Source organism: Chlorocebus sabaeus, chromosome 20 (genome assembly GCF_047675955.1).
Source record: "Chlorocebus sabaeus isolate Y175 chromosome 20, mChlSab1.0.hap1, whole genome shotgun sequence".
Lineage (NCBI taxonomy): Eukaryota > Metazoa > Chordata > Mammalia > Primates > Cercopithecidae > Chlorocebus > Chlorocebus sabaeus.
In genome coordinates this window covers 21541264-21561364 of record NC_132923.1, presented here as the reverse complement: position 1 = coordinate 21561364, position 20101 = coordinate 21541264, and the positions used below count along the sequence as shown (strand labels likewise).

Below are 20101 nucleotides of genomic sequence, written 5' to 3'. Positions count from 1 at the left end.
GTACAAGTGAAAACGAAGTAAAAAAATACGACCAGCGTGAGTCAGAGTTTTTAACAAGCCAAGCCACCCCCTTGGTGTTCAGCACTGGAATGCTTTCCTTATACGTAACATTCAGCCACAATCGGAGCCAGGCTTGGAGACTCTGAGTGCCACAGGGAGAGACAGCTGCAGTCAGGCTGCGATCCTGGAGAGCCGAGTGGCTCCTGTGTGTGTGGGCAACCCCTTCTTGGAGAAAACCTGTTAATATTCTCTGCTCACAGACATGACTTCATGCCCCAAGCACACAGTCTTTCCAGTTTTCCAAGGTCTGAGGGGCTCACTCCCTACTCTGTAACTCTAGAAAGAAGCCCCCGGGGTGTCTGCCCACTCCAGAGAGGGACTGTAACAGGAAGTCCGATGGGCAGGTTGCTGGAATTTGGAAGACATGGGGCTTCTCCCAAGAGTGCCCTGAAAGAGACTAGCGTGGACGGGGTCTAGGAAACTCTGAGCAACCCAAGCCCTCCTCTGCCAGCATCACTCCGGCCAGGTCCTCTCTTCTACCCTAAGCAACCAGTGGACACAGAGACCTTGGAAGGGCCTCCAGGCCTTGGCCTGGATGCAGAGGGCCCTGAGAAGAGACACAGGTGGCAGTCAGTCAGACCACCCTCTCGCCCTGTCCTCATTTCCCACAGTTGAATCCTCCCGCCCTGGCCTGGGATTGACCACTCCCCTGGCTTGGAGGTTATGTCTGATCTTTATCACAGGGAGGGAAACTCACTCCATCCCCAAGGAGAGAGAACCAAGGATGCCAGAAAGGAAAGCTTCCCCCAGAAGATGGGACAATTTCCCTTACAAAGTCTGGCAGTCATCTACCCCGAAGCAGGGACCTAAACAATGTGTCTTCCTGGGGTTCCTCTCAGAGAGGAGAGTCAAGGCTGGAAGGGCTTACTTCTTTAAGAACCACCTGAATGTACCACGCTAGTTTAGGACACTCCTTAACAAAGGGGTGATAAGAGTTCAATGGACTGATTTATCTGGAACCTATTCTGAAAAGGAAATACCCAGATCAATGAACGGTGCCTTGTGACAATGGAGCGAGATTTTCCAAACACTGGGCCTGCTTGTTTCCTAAAGTGCTATCACCTCACACTGTGTGCAGTGCAAATCCATAAACAGTATCCTAGTGTATTTTTCTCCTTGTTTTATTGCTGGAGAGCAGGTATCTTTCTTATTTGGAAAATTATTCACTAAGGAAAAAATGTCAATTTCTACAAACATGTCTATTGCTCTTTCTATTTATATTATAAGACGTATTTGAAGGAGAAAAAAGGTACCTGACTTCACAAAGACTTCTTATTGCCACTATCCAGAGAGGCAGCACTGGGAGACAGAGCAAGCACAGACCTGGCTGTCGGCAAACCTGGGTTCCAGGCCGAACCTCACCAGGAGGAGCTGAGAAGCCCTGGCTGACTGCCAGCCCCAGGTGCTTATCCACAGTCTGTAGTTTCCTTATTCTGCATGGTGCTAAGTTTCTATGATGACCCACTTCGCTGAATTTTGAGCATGGATCGTAAGTGCCTTTACCACCAACCACTCTGGGCTGCCTTAGGGAAGGGAGATGTGGTGGACGAGGAACGAAGGGTGGGTAAACCCATATCATGCCCTGTGACACCAAGGGCAAGCAGGAGGATTCAGGCCCTGCTGTGGCCTGCTGTTTTCCCTGCCCAGGATCCACTTCTTTTTCTCTACTGGGTAAAGGGAACTCCTCCATTCTCTGCCCATGTGGTTTGAGAGGGCTGACTCACCTCCAGCTCCATGGTGGGCATGAAGCCCAGGCATATACCCACAAGCAGCTGTCCACAATGACAAGTTCAAGGATGGGCACGAGGTCCAATATTGCCAATAAGAGTTAGGCCCGGGGCGTTAGATGGATCTGTTGGAATGAAAGAAGCATGTTCTATTTCTGGAGTCACTCTGGAAATGGAGCCTAGAGCCACTGGCAGCCGTTTTATCACATGGAGAAGAAACCTGCCTAAGAATGGAGCCAAAGGAAAGCAGGGCCAAGAGATGGCTCCAGACTGAACTCTGGTCACATCACCTGAGTCCCTGAGGCCAGTATTAACCCTTGACCTTTCAAGTATGTTACTCAATAAAGGTCTGTGTTGCTTCAGTCAATTTGAGTAGGTGTCTGTGATTTGCAATACGAAGAGTCCTGATAGACATGTCCATAAAGATAGGACATAATGAATAATTCCTCATATCTCAGGAAGTGTGTGTATTGTTTGGTTTAGATTAGAAACAAAATCAGGAATGTGTGTGCGGAGCCAGTTCAGCCTCCGGCTCAGCACAGGAATCTCCTGAATAAAACACACAATTCTGATTCTTGCCACGATAGTGGTTAAATATGACATGAAGGAGAGCTCACTTTCATCTGTGGAAGTCTATTCAACTTTTTGATGTATCCAATCATGAAGGTTTTTATGTGGAATTGACATCTACAGCTGTGAAATGGCTAGCAGCCTTTTGTTTCTGGAGAAACACAGACTGAGGCTTCTCCCGGGGAGGTCTTCCATCTGTAGCTCCACGCAACGGCCCCTCCCTCTGACGGAGCAGGGACCCCTTACTCATACCTGTAACTCAGGTTTCCATCAGAAAGTCATGAATTATTACTGAGAGGCTTGACTCTGCCTCTCACTCACCTCTTTTGCCATTTTGATTTCTTCTGTCCCTGAGTTTGATTAGGCAGGCTTAAAAATGTTTAATAATGTTTCTTGTCTTTCTGTTTCTTTCTTCTTAATTCCTTCTGCAACCACTGTGGGTTATATCCTAATTTCCCAGGCCTGATTGTATCAATCATCTGCCTTTTTTTTTCTGTCCTGGGATTCCCCTCTCATTCTACTTCTGCCATAATAATCTCTTTAAAATGCAGTGCAGATCATACCTTACCCCTGGCCCCAAATCATCCTTCGACTGTTTACCAACTTAACCCTGACATTCAAAGGCCTCTATACTTGTCCCCTCTCCCTCCCCAACAGTCCGAATCCTACTGCCCACCATGTCCCAGTCCTCAGACTCCATTAGAGCCCCCTGCCCCGCCCAGCTTGCTAATCCCTCCCCACAGTCATGCTTTGTGCATGCCTTCCCAGTCCCCATTTTTCCTCTTCTCCATTGATAACAGCCTGGTCTTTAAAACCTAACTTAAATTCTTCTTTCCTTACCAGTTTAGAATGACCTCTAAAGCACCCACTGCAAATACCACTTAGTTGGCATTTAGTCACATGCTAATTTTTATTGTAATTTAAATTGTGAGGTCTATGAGTCTTTTCATTTATATTACAAGTTACACGGGAGCAGTTACAGAATTCTTATACATTTTGAGTGACGGCAGAGCCCAGGACTGTGACGGCTGGCCAATGGATTATATTGAGGTTATACTGATAGGTTATATTTTCTTGTCTCAAATGTCCTTGTCCTGTGCATACTTCCTGGAAACCATGTGGGTAGAAAGGAGCATTTCAGTTTTATGTCTACGGCAGATTCCTCTGCTTCTTCATTGTCACAAAATCCCAATCTTGTCCAAGTGTCACAGGCCCTGTGGGGGGCCCAGGCCCCTCCCCAGGCCCAGGGGAGGGTGTGAGGGTGTGAATATCAATTAGTCAGAGATCCAATCATAGTAATTCGCTTCTTGGCCATGATTGGCTTAGGCCTGAATACAGAATGCAATTTTGACTAAGAAGCTGCAAGGGGAAATGTGTTGGCAGATTCTGAAAAAGGTTTTACTCATTCAAAAAAGGGACAATATGAAGCGAAATTTTCTTTGTTCTCTTTTGGATGTTGCTGTATGAGAATATGATGCTTGGAGCCACTGCAGCTATCTTTTAAGGGGAGATGTCTAAGGACACTGAGGACAGCAGAGACGGGGAAAGAACCTGGGCCCTTGATGACTTTGTTCAGCCTTGAACAAATTCTGGAAAATCCCCATCTCCAGACTTCTTTTACTATATTTCATCACTGTTGAGATGGTTTATTTTTTGGTATATCTTAACATGCTGAAATTAGAATGCAACTTTTATGGTATGTCATAGCTAAACTGGTAGCATTTTTTCCTTTCTTAGTGGAACCTAAAATAATTGAGTGTTTTACAAAGAGCCACATCTAAGATTTCCTGAAATGTGGAATGTCCTTATTGTTATCCATCTTTAGTAGGTTTTCTGCTACTCTCCTCTAAAAGTATCCTAACTGACACAGCTCTTCTCGTCGCAGGAGGATGCTGTGTGGGAAGAGTGTTTGTAACAAGAGGCAGCACAGCTGCAGGCTGGCCTTTCTGGAGGATGTCCCTGCTCTGAGTGGGGCCTGCACTCTCTCTGTCCTGGAAGAGACTCTACTCTTCTTGTGATTTAGAGCAAATGACCTGTGCAGGATGCTCCTCCTCCCCGCCATAGAGGTCACCACAGCCACTGAAGCTTACTCTATGGCTGGTGCAGATCCTAAAAGAGCCAGTCATATGGGGGTGTCCCCTATAATGACGATGGTCTTGGGCTTTTTGAAATTTACAGTCTTAGTCCATTTAGCTGGAGAATGAGAAAAGGCCACAGGAAATGCTAGAAGTAGGTCAACTAATCCCAGGGCAATAATGCTCAGCCCCTACTAAGAGCACTGCCTTGCGGGGAGGCTGCACCTTACCCTACACTCCTCACCCCTTCCTACTGTGGCAGGGGCGGAGCTATTGCCCCTTCCTGCTGGAGCCTCTTCCCAGGGGTAGCCCTCTCATCTCCTCTCCCTCCATCTCTCCCTTCCCTCCTTCTTCTCTCTCCTCTCCTCCTCTCTGCAGTCCCTAGTCATGGAGAGACTGAGATTAGCCCCTTCAAACCTGTATTTTGAGTTATGTTTTTTCCTACACAATTTAAAACATAAGATCAGAAAATAAAGTCCTGCAGGGGTCCTGTGTCACCCCAGATGGGCTAGTGAATGACACACTTGTGGTGTAACCACTTTACTCCAGGGGCAATAGGGACTTTTCTCATTCTTTGAAATAAATTTTAATTGCATTTCCTTGAGACTTCTTTCCCTGAAATGAAGCACAACAGGCTGCTCTGACTGGCTCCAGCCTCCCTTGATTTTGGAGAGTGGAGGAACAGGCCACGTGAAGGCAATGGGAAGGGGTCACAACAGCTTCTCTACCTGTCTCCAGCACACAACCAGTGCACAGGGGCTCAGGGGGGGCTCCTTTCAGGCTCTTTCCCTGCCCCTCTTCCCTCCCGCTCCCACCAAAGTTTAAGTGCTGCTTCTGCTCTAAGCCTTTGCACAGCCCCATCTACTCCGAGCTGGAACTTAGGGAAGCTGGAGTCACTCACCCACATAGAAATACTCTGGGGACTTGTCCTCTGATGATAACTCCTTTATGGCACCTCCGAACCGAAACCATAGTCCAAAAGCAATGACGGCCGATCCAGCCAGCTGGAAGGCAAACAACACTGTGTTTACAGTGGAAGCGGAACGAGCACGCACAGATCCGAGAGCAGGCTCCAGGCACAGGATGCTGACGAGGTCACCCCTTTAGAACTCACTTAGACCACCCTTCCCATTTTATAGGGGAGAGAATGAAGGCTCAGAGAGGTGAAGTGACGTGCACAAAGTCCCTCAGGCCCTTGATGTGACATTGGACTGGGTTTTTCGGATTCTGAGAGCAGGGTTTTTCCATGATGCCAGGCTGCGCTCTGGTTATGGGGCACACTCAGCACAGCCAGGGAGGTGTCTCAAAAGCAATATTCCAATCACATTCCCTCTGGAAGGCATCTGCCCCCTGCCTTTTTGTCCCTTGCTGGGCATGTCGGATCTCTTCACCCACACCACAACGAGAGGTGACAACGTCTCAGCTGCCAGGTCACCAAGAGCAAGATGAACTCCAAGACCTCAGGGAAATCCACTTTTCTAAATGGGAAGACAATACAGCAACCTCAACCTCAGAACCCACCCACACCTCGTGAGTGCACAGTCTCCAAATAGAAAGCTGTTTTAGGGGCACCTGTAACCCTCTCCCCCTATCCTGTATGGTCACTGCCCTCACTGGGGATGGTTTTGCTGGTAGGGAGATAGCCCAGTCTTTTTTTTTTTTTTTTTTTGGTTGCTATTTTGAGTTTCCATGGAAAGTGAGAAAGGAAAAAATAATTTTCTGAAAAAGCATGGTCTGTGTGCTGTGTGGCTCATGGAGAGGCTGAGTGGCTGGCGCAAGCAGTGGCTGGGCAGGCTGGCGGCTGGTAGAGTCATCATCCGGCTTCCTTTGCTTCCCTACTCTGAAGGCTTTTGTGAGGCTCAGCATGGAAGTTGGAAGCCCTTTCTGACATCTCAGGACTGTCACTGCTGCGTGCCAGCAGGCTCTAGCCACGGTGTTCCCTCCCCACAAACACTGCTCTCGAATTTCACTGTATCAATCCATCAACAGATACTTACTGGGCACCTTCTGGGCTCAGGGCACCACGGGAAAGTAAGCAGAGATATAAAAATAGCCTCCTAATTCTGCTGGCCCATCTAGTTGCTGTTGGGCTGCCCTCGCCTACCACTAAATGAACAATTTAGAGGCTTCCCCTGCCCAAACAGAGCAGAGCACACACAGATGCTGGGAACAGGAGCATGGAGGATGGAAATCAGAGGAGCAGAGGTCTAAAAGGCAAAATCACACCAGACACAGCATAGTCCTTTTTACACAGGAGACTTCTATCTTGCCAGGCAGCTTATAAAGCACCCAGAACTAGCCTTCTGGACGATCTGGCTGGATTTCTATGAGGACTCTATCCCTCTTCTCCTTCTATCCCCCAAGGCCAATTCCCTTTGCGGCCAGTTTCTTCAGAAAAGAGGTGTGATTTCAGTGAGGAGGAGTCAGAGGGGCAGAATTCTACCAGCTGGACTCTCCCTTGTGGAGTAACTAACAGTTTCCAGTACTTAGAGGAAAGCACTAATTGGATAATGTGAGGGGCAGCTAAAGGAACCGGGATCAATCAGCTTTTGAAAGACGTCTGCGTTAAAAAAAGGCTGGCATGGCATGGAAACATACTGAAAGGAGTCTTGCTAAAACACCAACAATATCTTTTTAGGGCAGGATTTCAGGTGACTTCTTTCCTTCTCAGTATATTTTCTAAGTTCTCTGCATTAAGCGTGTATTTCTCTGTGGCTTTAAAAATATATTTTTAAAGTGTTACACGGTAGTTTCTATATTCAATCCAGAAAAAGTGGGGAGAGTCTTCTTGGGCCATGCTTTAACTTGGGAGGACACCAGCTTTGAGGTCCTCGCTGTTCCTGTGCAGGAAAGAGAGCAATGCCGTTGGTCAAGCACCTAGGTTCCTCCTAGGAGCACTTGGAGGCTGCCTGGGACAAGTCTGCCCAGCAAAGCGTCTCAGGCAACCCTGCACGCCCTCATCTCTGTGGCGACTTGATGGAAAGACACAGTTTCCAAATACAAAGCAAAATCTATTGACAGAGGCATCGGGCCAAAGCCAGCAGCCACCGAGCAGACTGTGGAGGAGGTGACTGGTCCCAGGGACACCCTACCGCGAGGCCACAGTTTTGGAATCTCTGTACACAAACTTTAATTTATAGCTGTCTGGGATTATCCTTCCAGACGGAATACATGTGTCCAGTTCTGGCACAGATGTGTTTGATGCATAATGGAAAATTAAAAGAGAGGTTGCAATTTAAAGCCATAGGGCAATGGGGAAAAATCTGCGCTTGCTCATCCATGCCCCTAACCCCAAACCACACGGGTTTCCTCCTGGGTCAAGGAAACTGTGGCTTAGCTGAACGTCATCACTGTGTGGAAGGGAATCCTCCCAGCAGGCTGCTGCCGGCTGTGTGAGGGATGCTGTGGGTAAGGACCTGGCCAGGGCTGATGCTGCTTGTGACAAGAGACAGGGTGATCACTGCTTTGGAAAGTGGCATCGGCACAGACCACACAGCCGTTTGGTCCTTCTTAACTCACCATTCCTGTAAGATTCATGGAATGCTCTGTGTTCACTGGGCTTTGGTTGGTCTATCACACACTAGAAATTGCTTGAAAAAAATTCACACCGGTTCCAGTCCAGTCAGGAACAAAGTGAGCATGTCAGTGTCACTAAGTTCTCAACACTCCCTGTATTCCATAGAGCTGGAGGAAATGGTCTCCCCAGTGACCTGAAGGAAGTCTTCAAACCTCTGTAATCCTAAATGTTAACCCAATGAGGCCAAAACTGCCTCATGCCCACATTTCTCTCTTCTCCCTTTAATCTCAACCACTCTTTTGCATTCAGACATAACATTGCACCTCAGCCAATGTTAAAACAAATAAGAAATGAGAAGCTACCATTTTTTTAATGGTTCCTTCTTCTGCCCTAGCCACATCTTTCCCTGCCTTTCTTCTTTGCATGTTTACTAAGAATAAACTATGGTCCAGGGCAGGTACTGTGCTCAGTGTTAGGGAAACGATGAAGAAAAAGACATGGTTCACAGTCTAATGTGGTAGATAGCCACATAAAGTACTGAGTGCACTATAATGCAGGAAGTGTGCTGAAGAGGAACAGCGTGCACACTGCCAAGGGACTGGAGCAAACTGTAGCCACTGGCATGCAGAAGGAGTCATTACATTTTGATTTACATCTTGAAGAATGAGTGAGAAGTCACTGGGCAAGGAAGGACTGGCAGCAGAGGCAAACTCCAGGCAGAAATGGCAGCACAGGCGTGCATTTCCTTACCTCGATGCTGTGTTTGTTAAGGAGAGTCTGGGGGAGGTCGGAGGTTGGGGTTTAAGAGGGTGTGGGGCAGACCATGACTCGGCTTCTACTTTGCTTGCTACCATCTTGGAAAGCCCATAGCAAGGTCTGCCTGAGGGGAGGAGGAACAGAAGCCCACATTTTGATGGAAACCATCAGGAACATGAATACTACCTGGATGTTAGACATAGCAAGGAGCCAAAGGCAAAGGCTTGAATGGCTGAGGACCAGAGACAGGACACCAGGGGAGTGGATGTGGAGAGCTGTGAGAACGATGATGTCACTGTACCCACTGAAGAACTTTGCTGAGGGTTGCCCTGCTTCCAGCACCAGCGCCAATCCCCGTGCCTTTGGAACAATTAAGACTAGAAACATTGTTGATTTTCAGAAACAGACCTTTTCATACAGAAGCAAAAGTTGGACTTTGATGTTAATCCCTTAAAATACACGTATTGAGCACCCATTATGAGTCAGAAGCTAGAGTTTCAGAGATGAGGAAAGTCCAGTCCTTCTCCTGGGGCTCGAGGAGACGCTAATCCCCACTGGGTGGCCCAGGAGGGGATCCAACCCTGCGGGTGGAAAGTCAATCCAGAAGCAGCCCACCAGAATGCACGTGAGAAGATGCCAGAGAGCATCATTTTTTGAGTCCTCCCTCCCTTTTTTTTGACAAGGTCTCACTTTGTCGCCCAGGCTGGAGTACAGTGGTGCCATCATAGCTCACTGCAGCCTCAACTTCCTGGGCTCTAGTGATCCTCCACCTCAGCCCTCCAAACAGCTGCGAATACAGGCGCACACCACCACACCAGTTAATTTTTGTATTTTTTGTAGAGACGGGGTTTCACCATGTTGCCTAAGCTAGTCTCGAACTCCTGGACTCAAGTGATCTGCCCACCTCAGCCTCTCAAAGTACTAGGATTACAGGCATGAGCCACCGCGCCCAGCTTCATCATTCCTTTTCTGAGGACCGGTTGTATGTGAGGTACCCACAGAATGTGATAAAATAGTATTTAAGGGCAAGAGTGTGCCAACTATTAAAAAGAGGATGAGAAAAATAGTTTAAAAAAAAAAGAAAGAGATAAGAATGCAGGGAAAGGAACAGATAGTGACAATAATTCCGAGTCATTAAATAGGGGATCATCAGATATGGTTATAGTATGTATTGTCAGGGGCAAGTTCTTTCAGTAGCTAACCATATTCTAGAGAGTTTGGAGGACACAAAATTGCAAATTGTAAGCATATGTCTTTAGTGAAAACAATGTGTGTTCTAAAATTGCAGAAACAGAAGAAGGACTGAAAACCTGATTAGAAAGCATTTCGAGCAAAGTGGATGGACAAAAAGTTTTCTTTAATAATGGCTATCTGCCAAAAACAAGTCATCGTACATGAAGCAGAGCTTGCTAATAGATTTTTATTTTACTGTACTTACTTCCATTTTCCTGGGATTGCTGATGAGATGTCCTATCTTGAGGACATATTTTTTCATTTTAAAAAAAGACAAGTTTCACGAATTGCAAACACAGTTCCTAGGGAGGCGCTGTGGTCGGAGTGGGTGGTGCTGAGATGTAGGAATGCAAAGATCATTCCCCATTCTGGGCTCCCCTAGTCTGCCCAGCTGTCCTCCTTTTCCCTAAAGTTAGCCAACCAGATCACCAAGAGCAAATACCTGCTATCCACTTTCTAGCAAACCCAGCAAAAAAAAAAAAAAGCCCACTTTTGGGGTAAGAAACATCATTTAGGGAAGTTCTAGATAGCATGTGCACATATACCTAAGTGGGAATCACAGGTGCTGGCCCTCAGATGCTCCAGCTACAGTTTCAGATCCTTCGTGCCCCTGTGGAGGTCTCTGTTCTTGCTGTTCCCTCCTCCCCCTCCTGACACCCATTCACAGCTCTAACATCAGTTCCTCAGGGAAGCCTACCATGGCCTAGTTAGGTACCTTCCTTTATATCTCACATCATGTTTTCTACTTACATATGTCCATTTTTTTGGTAAATTAAGGCCTAAGCACTGTGAAGGCGGGGACAGGGTCTATATTGCTATTTCCCAAACATAATCCCCTTTGCCCTGCAGAGTGGGCTCCCAATAGACATTTGCTAAATGAGTGAATGGAGGACCTTCACAAAGATGCTATGGACTGAATTGTATCCCTCCAACGTGCAAAATTAACAGGTTGAGGCCTAACCCCCAGTGTGAGGGTATGTGGGGATGGGGCTTTGGGAGGTAATTAGGTTTAAATGAGGTCACGAGGGTGGAGCCATCATGAAGAACTAGTGTCCTTATAAGAAGAGACACCAGAAAGCTTGCTCTCTCTCTCTCCACCACATGAGGACACGGCAAGAAGGTAGCTGTCCACAAGCCCTCACCAGGGAGCCCTCACCAGGGAGCCCATGCCAGAACCCAACCTGACCTCCGACCTCTAGCATCTGACCTCTGACTTCTAGTCTCCAGAACTGTGAAAAATAAATTTCTGCTTCAGCTACCCCACTCTGTGGTATTATTTTTTTTTTAATGTCAGCTTGAGCTGATTAAGACAGGCTGACAGGAGCAAATGCGAACAACCTCCTTCACAAGTCTCCAAGGGAATACTTCACAAAGTGCTATTTTCAAACTCGTCTGCACCTGGGAAACACTGCAGATACCTTGGAAGGCACTGTGTGAACACACTGTCGAATATGTTCAGCAAAACACTTGCCCCAGAAACAGAAAACAAAACTAGAGCACGTAGTATCAGTTCTGTGTTTTCCTAAGCCTGCAGAAATGTGTGTTGTGCACCATCCGTGGGCATAAAGAAAAAATCTACACAAAGTAAATCTACACAATGTATATATGCCTTCCACTGGCAGGGGCATATGAACACAATACAATTATGGTGACACACACACACACACACACGTGCATGCTGCACTCAAATGAAAGAATGAACAAAATCAGTTCTGTATTCTGGCTTTTCCAGGGTGAATACCAACTCATTTGCAATTCTCTTCTTTGGGATGAAGTCACAAAATTGGAAATGATGCTTCAACCCTAGAATTTTCATTAAATGCTTTTAAGCTAATACTTGCTCTTGGTGGCAATTCTCATCCGCGTTGGAATCACATAATGAACACTTACGATTCTTGATCTGATTGTAAATCCCATTATGACACCCCATAAGGATAATGGAGTCTCACCCTCTTAGCAGGCAAAAGTCAGAAGCACATTTGCTCTGGAAGATGATCTGAATTTTCTCAAATAGGAAAACCGGCTCCCAAGATTTTTATTATGTTATACAGTGAAAGCAAGGCAAGGATTCAGATGGCACTTCTTCAAAATCAAGGGTTTTATCAGAAAAAATGTGAGAATTGAATGCCATACGACATCCACATCAAATAGTCTCTGAGGGACCTTGCTACCTTAGCCTTCATCAGGACCAGGTGAGTGGGAACTGAGAGGCAGGACTGTGGCAGCATGTGATGATAAGGCTGTGTTAGTTTGGAAATGCATGGCAGCTTCTTTAGGTACCAGTGTTTCTGATCTCCCCATTATTTTCCTCATACAATTTCCTAAGAAAAAGCTCACTCTAAGAAAGACTTTGTTCAGGTAAGAGTATATTTTACAATCAACCAATGCTTAATTCTTTGCACTGATGGAAGGGTGCTGCAATTCAGGCCACAATAAAATCAGGAGCGTTCCATTCATTTCTGGAAAGAACAGTGGGCAACACATTTGTGCCAGATGTACCTTCAGTTTGTTTAAATTGTTATAAAGTTAACTTGCATGGGTCAACCAACATTGCTGGGGGCAGTTTATAAGTGCTGGAGAAATATAAGCTCAGGGGAAGGAAACTAACTTGAGATGAAAAGCTTGCTGCAAATGATAGAGCAGATAATTTACACATAGACAGTGGAAAGTGTGTTGTTTATTCAGTGATTATACATAATGTCTTTTCTCTTAAAAATATAGGGGGAAGGAGGAGGAGATTAGGGAACATCAAGAATTAGGAGAAAGATGATGGCTGTGTAGTTTTCTTGCTTTTTATTTTTTTGAGACAGGGTCTTACTCTGTTGTCCAGGCTGGAGTGCAGTGGCCTGATCACAGCTCACTGCAGTCTTGACCTCCCAGGCTCAAGCGATCCTCCCACCTCCTACTCCCACTACGGGCATGTGCAACCATATCCAGCTAATTTTTTTTTATTTTTTTGTAGAGATGGGGCCTTACTTTGCTGTCCGGACTGGTCTCGAACTCCTGGGCCCAAGTGATCCTCCTGCCTCAGCCTCCCAAAGTGCTGGGATTGCCACCATGCCCAGCCTATGTAGTCTTCTTTATACAGCAAAGTGAATGTCATAGACTACTGGCTAAGGATTCCAGGGAGCAGATGGCTTACTCAAATGAAGATCAAATATGTACAGAGCTAAAATCCAGCCTACCAAGTCACAGAAGTGAACTGAACACAAAGTCCGCCTTACTTACCTCATCAAGGGGATAAGCCCAGGGAGGAAAAAATGGTCTTTTCTAGGTTCTCTGGACTTCCTCCTTGGAACACCCAACTGGCTCTCACCCTAGGCCTGCCCTCTGCATATATAATCACTTCTCTTGGAGGCCACAGTGACTACTGTGACATCTCATCTATCTAGAGCTTTACATAAGCAAAGACAATACATTAAACACAATTTATGTATAGTGGTTGGGAGAACTACTTTGGAGCAGATAAACAGATTCTTAATTATTGATCAATAAATATGATCTTCATCCAGTTTTAGTTGTTACAGAATGACAATGGTTAAAAAGATGTTTCAAGTAGAACTAAGGCTAGATTAGAAAAGCCAAAACAATTTGTTTAGTAAGAAGTTAGCATGGGTGGAATCTAGCAGAAATTGTGAAAGTCTAGCTTGGTGCGCTATAGAGATTTTTCTTAAAAGCCATTTTACGAGGACCTGTTTGAGGTCAGGAAGGTGCAGCACTGGGCCGTTCACACAGGGCTAGATAGACTCTGGCGTGAGCAGGGAGACAAAGTCAGCTCCCTGGATGAGTGACAGCAGCCTCCAATGCACCCCTGGCCCTGCTCAGCCTTGCTCTGCCACCTCTGTTAATAAGCTGACTCCCAATCACCATTATAACGTGGGGGACAGAGCTTGATACACATCCTGGAATATCTGCCAACTGCTCTTCTAGAAATTCACCTCTTCTGGGTGTTCAGAGTGCATAACGATGCCCTTAGGGTAATAAACACATGCGCGCATACAGTACTTAGGTGTATAAAGGAGTTGTAGTGGATAAAAATGGGGGTTCTAGGCATTTGGGTTTGAATCAGGCTCTGGCACTTACTGGTCCTATAATCTTGGGCAAGCCACTTAACCTCTCTAACCCCAGCTTCCTCATCTGCAAAGTGAAGGTACTATTAGTGCCTCCTAAAGAGACTAAATGAGTTCATGTTACACACTGAGAGCAGTGAGTGCCTCACACTTCGTGTTATTATGTTGGTAGACTTGCTAATGTTACCTTCAAACTGAAAGCTTAATCTTCAAGACAGGAAACATCGCTCCCACGGTTCCAATAATGCGGTCTGCTGCAGCCGTCCTCTACTCATTTTTATTTTAGATCTACACTCCCTCTTTCCATGACAGCTGGAATTCCTTTCGGTTTTTTAAATCTTCTATACTAGAAAGTCAGTGGCCTTTTGTGGAAACTATGTCTTCTCTCTTTAATGGTTTTAAGGACTCATAAGAGAAAAATATGAATAGATGTATTTATGAGTGAAAGAATAACTATATTTAGGCTAGGGCTGTCAAGTAGAACTTTCTCCAATGATGTAAATGTCCTATATCTGTGCTGTCCAGCATTGTGGCCATTAGGCACCTATGGCTATGGAGCTCTGAAATGTAGCTAGTGGGACTGAGAAAATGAAGGTTACATTTCATTTAGTTTTAATTAATTTAAATAGCTACATGTGATCGGTAGCATAGCCCTCACATTGGACAGTGCAGATCTAGAATTCACAAGCTCGTCAGAGCTTCAACCTTCCTCTCTGATCGTCTGTAAACTTCGAGTGGTTACGAGTGTAGACTCTGGGGACACACACAGAGACACAGCTCTGCTGCCGGCCAGCTCTGAGACCTGGGCAAGTCTCTTCAATGCTTCAGACCTCTGTTTTCTCATATGTAAACTGGGGATGATAACTGCTACTATTTCATAGGGTTGTCGTGAGGATTAAATTAGTTAATAATAAAATGTGCCTGGGAAAGCAGCCGGCACATAGTGTACATTTATACAGTGCTTACTATTCTTCAAATTTTTGCTCCTGAAATTAATTTTTTAAACTGTCTCTTGATATATACCCTTTCTCAATTTCCATCTTACTTTTCCTCTGCCTGAAACTGATCAGCAGTGTTCCCAACCTCTCTCCTGCTTCTTCTCCCATATGCCTTAGTATTTTAGGCATCTCTTTGTACCTGTGTTTCTGGAATGCATCAAGACTAAATCTGACACTGAATATAATCTCCCTGATCACAGACTTCACATTCTCCAAGTTGGCAGCATTTCTTATACCTTATATTCTACATGCTCCAATAAATTAAAACAATGAAAAGAGCATGGGGTTTAAAGTCAGAAGACCTGGGACATACCACCTACTGTGCCTGACTTTCAGCTTTCACAACTGTAAAATGGGAATAATTACACTATTTCACGAGATTGTTGTGATTCATGATCAGGTGGGATAATGCATATGAAAGCACTTTATAAACTGAAACATCGTATGAATGTTAATTAGCATTGTTATTTTTGCTCCCAATCAAATTCAAAGAGGATGAAAAAGGCAGGCCAAGGTAACCCGAGGTAATTCATCTGTAAGACGTGCTCCCAGCCCAGCTGGTATTTCCATCTTACTGGCAGCATTCTCGCTTTAATTCCTTAGCAACCATGACATGATTTGTTTCAGTGCTCAGTATAGCATCACTTGTTTTAAGGGAGCAGCTTCGCAATATTAACTGTCAAGGTTGGGGGATAGAGGTTACGTTCTCTTTTGCCACACATGGTTGGAGACCCAAAGATACTTCATGGCTGATGTTCTAGAATAACACGGTGAGATGCAATGAACAATGGACAGGTGGCCTCCCAGTAATTCCAGAAAGTATCAAGTATTTGCATAAAAAAGAGACTTAATAAAGGTAAAGTGGTAACTGAAATTAAAAGAACAGCCAAAAACAAGCCAAGTGAGTAAGCCAAGAAGTAGGGCACACCCTGCTTCAGTCAGAAAAAAAGTGCCACTGCTGAATCTCTGATCTCTTCAGACCACATCTAAAACAGGGGTTCTAAAAGCATGTGCCCAGACCAGCAACAAGAGCATCACCTGGGGGCTTGTTAGCAATGCTAGACCCACTGAATCCGAATAGAGCTGAATAAGCTCCCTAGGTGATCTGTACGCACGTTAAAGTCTGAGAGGCACTGATCACCAAAGGTTTTCCCATTGCTCTTCCTTGGCCTCCACTTAGTAGCACAGAAGCGGGAAAGGAAATAAACAGATCCTGCTCCAAGGTCAGTGCACACAACTCCCTTAGCTGGAGCCATGCTTAACTCTATTAGGTGCTGAGGGACTGGGAGAAAGGGGATGCCAAAAGGACATAGTCCCTGCCCTCAAGGAGCAAAGACTAAACAGGGAATAAATTCTAATCAAAGGCAAAATGGAGGCTAAATAAAGGCATGAGTGCCTCAAGATCAAGGACTGTGTCTTAATCATCTTTGAATTCCCAGCACTTGGCAGGGAATTGTAGAGGAAGTGATCTTCCCTTTTGACTCCACGCCCTTGATAAACTCCGACTCTTGCCACCTTGCTTGCTTAGTTGGATGTAAAACACCTGCCTGCTTCATCGCGCCTTTATGAACCTCTTGGATTCTAGATTCTACTTTCCCATTTGTACTTCTAGTATTTAAAAACAACAACTACTACTATCTTATGTTATTATTTACTGTATGCATGAACCATACTTAAAACCTTACATATATTAACTCATTGTATCTGCACAAAGTTCATAGATTGATATTAGTACTTTAATATGTCCATCATACAGATGAGAGAATGGAGGCTCAAAGAGGTTACACAACTTGCCCAAAGTCCCCTAGGTAGTAAATAATGGAGGCAGGAATAAAGTCAGGCAGTGTGATGCCAGTATCCACTGCCCAGGTTTTCGATTCCTGGATTTGAACTGCCACACTGCATAGGTCTGTCCGAGGTCTACCAGAACCCTGGGACCATAGCTGTGGCTTCTTCAGACTGTCCCCTCTGGTAGACTCCCTGTTCCTCCCAGCAATGCTAGGTCCCCCTCTAGGTCCACACTAGGGGACACTGGCCCCTGTTGCTCTCTTTCCACCTTAACAAAAATCAGAAATGAAGATTCTCCTACAGCGAAGCTGAGAACATTCCTATCTGCCTTATGGGCTGGTCTCCAAAGGATACTTTCTTGAGGTATTTTTTCCTAAACCAACCTCTCTGACAAGTGATTGCTCTGAAGTTACTGTTTGAAATAAATTTGGGAAAGAGGGGAAGGTGACCTCTATAAGATTCATGTGAGTCAAACTTCTTTGACTCCCAAGCCTGCAAGACATGGTCTTTCTTAAACTCACCTGTTAGGCATCTCCAAGTGAAAACCCAAAGCTGTATTAAAATGGTGAGAAGGAAAGGAGGGCAACTTCAAACTTGCCATATATGGAATCTGCTTTTCAACAATGAACAGCTCTGCTTCCTGTGGGTCAGTACTGCTGAGCAGCTAGTGCAGCACAATGATAGGAAAACGCTGACCATACAACAATAAACCAAGGAATAAACAGCGCCCAGGTTTTCCTTTAAACCAACATATGCGGCTTGGTGGGGGTGTAGTGTTTTATTTATATTGCTATGCAACGTAGGAAAAAAATAAAGGTGATTTCAATGAAAGGCACAGGAATATGCTGTGCTATCTGATCTCGGGTCTGAATTTAGACATGACAGATGTTGGGAGGGGTTTCACCTTAGACATTAACCATGATAAGAGAAATTAATGTAGTGGGGTTAATGGCTAGGCTTGACTTTGTTTTTAAAAATTCAGCGGTGAGTACAGTCAGCGGCCCTGGGCCAGGGAGTACTGTGCTGGCTCTGGCAGGGTCTGGTTGGATGTTTATGAAACCAGGAGCACAGCCTAGGGAAACTTAAAGCAAGCTGCCAGAAGAGGCTACAAATTGATCTGTTAAATTGCAGATCACCAAACGAACCCTGCCCCGCCTCTGTGCTTACCTCTGGCGAGGTTCTGACTGGAAGGAAGTGCTGTCACCCAGGGAACCGCGTAACTCAGAGGGGCAGGCATGTGAGCTTCTAAGGGCGTGTGTGTAAATGTTACACTGTAGTCACAGCTAAAGCCTGGCCTTCCAGGAAAACGATCCCCCACCCCTTTCCCAAACTTCCCACAAAGCCCTCCAACCAGGAGAAAACAACTTCAGAAACTAGAGTGGGGCTTTTCTGGAATCAGGTTCCCTCAGTTACAGTGAAGGCAAATATCTAGATACTTTATCCCACACAGCTACTTTCCTTAAGTCATGAGGTGCCTGTTTCAGTTGCCACTTCACTCTGGTTGCTGCCTCCGCCCCCACCCCCATGAAACTGGGGGAGAGGAAGGTCCTTCAGTTCCCACTGCATGCCTTCTATACGCCACGCACTATTCTAGCGCTGGGGATACAGCTATGAGCAAAACAGAAAAAACAAAATTCCTGCTCTCAGAGTGTTTTAAGTTCTAGTGGGGGAAAATCCACAAGTACAAATTGACAAGATAAGGTATAGTTATCCTCAAATGAAGACAAATTGCAAGTCACTTGGCAAACTTATATGCTATTCCCCAACATGAAAAGAATCAGGAGAAAGAGAGCTAACACTTACTAAATGCTTCCTATGTGCCAGGCACTTGATAACAAAAATAATAGTTAACATTTTTTGCATATTTCCTATGTCCTAGGCTCATAGGAAGTTGAGGTGACATACTTTACATATTCCCTCTTAATCCTCTCAATATTTCTGTTACTCCAATCGTACAGAGGAGAAAATAAGCCTAGAAGCAAGAATAACTTGCTCAAGTACACCCTGTTTGTGCAGGCACGCCCTGCTTGGGATCTCTGCACTCCAGCCTGATGGCTTTGACAGTCAGATGGTGGCACACACTCCCCCTTGCTCTGCTCCTCTGCTGGTGGATGGTCAGTCACCCCCTCGCCTTTGCCCAGCTCCATTCTACCAGTCCTTCCAGGTTCAGCTTAAATAGCTCCTTAAGGAGAACTTTTCTGGCTTCTCATGATGACTCTGATCCTTTCTCTAAACTTCTTACTTAGATCACATATAGAAAAGGTCAGATCTAACCTCACTGGTTACACATTCAGGCACTCAAACATTGCATGGCTCCTACTTCCTTTCCTTACTGTGTCTATGGTCAACAGTGTGATACTTGTCACTTGATTCCACACTGTCTTATTTTTGTGTTGTTCCATATCCCTTGGTCTCGTTTCCTCAGTGAGATGAGCAGCTTAGGGAACTGTGTTTATATTTATACATTATTATTTGTTTAATCATTGTTTAATAGAGTGGGTCTCAAATTTGAGCATGGATCAGAATTATGTGAATGGCTTGTTAAATTAGATTGCTGGGTCCTTCCCCCAGAGTTTCTGATTCAGCAAGTCTGGGATGAGCTGAGAATGTTTTGTTCATTTGTTTGTTTGTTTTTGAGATGGAGTTTCGCTCTTGTTGCCCAGGCTGTAGTGCAATGTGGCAACATCTTGGCTCACTGTAACCTCTGCCTCCCGGGTTCAAGAGGTTCTTCTGCTTCAGTCTCCCAAGTAGCTGGGATTACACGCACCCACCACCATGCCTGGCTAATTTTTGTATTTTAGTAGAGATGAGGTTTCATCATGTTGGCCAGGCCGGTCTCGGACTCCTGACCTCAGGTGATCCGCCTGCCTTGGCCTCCCAAAGTGCTGATCTTACAGGCATGAGCCACCGTGCCTGGCCTGAGAATGTGTATTTCTGACAAATTCCCAGGATATGCTGACGCTGCTGGCCCAGGAACCACATTTGAGAACCACTGGTTAATTGAACGTACCACAATGCTTAAGAGAAGGTAGGCGGCTGGGTGCGGTGGCTCATACCTGTAATCTCAGCACTTTGGGAGGCTGAGGTGGCCAGATCACGAGGTCAGAAGACCAAGACCATCCTGGCTAACACGGTAAAATCCTGTCTGTACTAAAAAGACAAAAAAATTAGCCCGGCATGGTGGAGGGCACTTGTAGTCCCAGCTACTCGGGAGGCTGAGGCAGGTGAATGGCGTGAACCCAGGAGGCAGAGCTTGCAGTGAGCGGAGATCGGGCCACTGCACTCCAGTCTGGGCCACAGAGCGAGA

General features: G+C 45.6%; 1 protein-coding gene across 3 annotated transcripts in view; it reads right to left on the bottom strand.

Annotated features, from left to right (window-relative positions):
* The window catches only part of TSPAN2 (tetraspanin 2), a 44139-nt gene that overhangs the window by 22194 nt on the left and 1844 nt on the right, over positions 1-20101 (bottom strand). For all 3 annotated transcript variants that reach the window (XM_007977457.3, XM_037998053.2, XM_073008458.1), the window contains exon 2: positions 5334-5436. In XM_007977457.3, coding sequence (XP_007975648.1) covers positions 5334-5436 — 103 coding nt within the window. The remainder of the gene's footprint in view (positions 1-5333; positions 5437-20101) is intronic.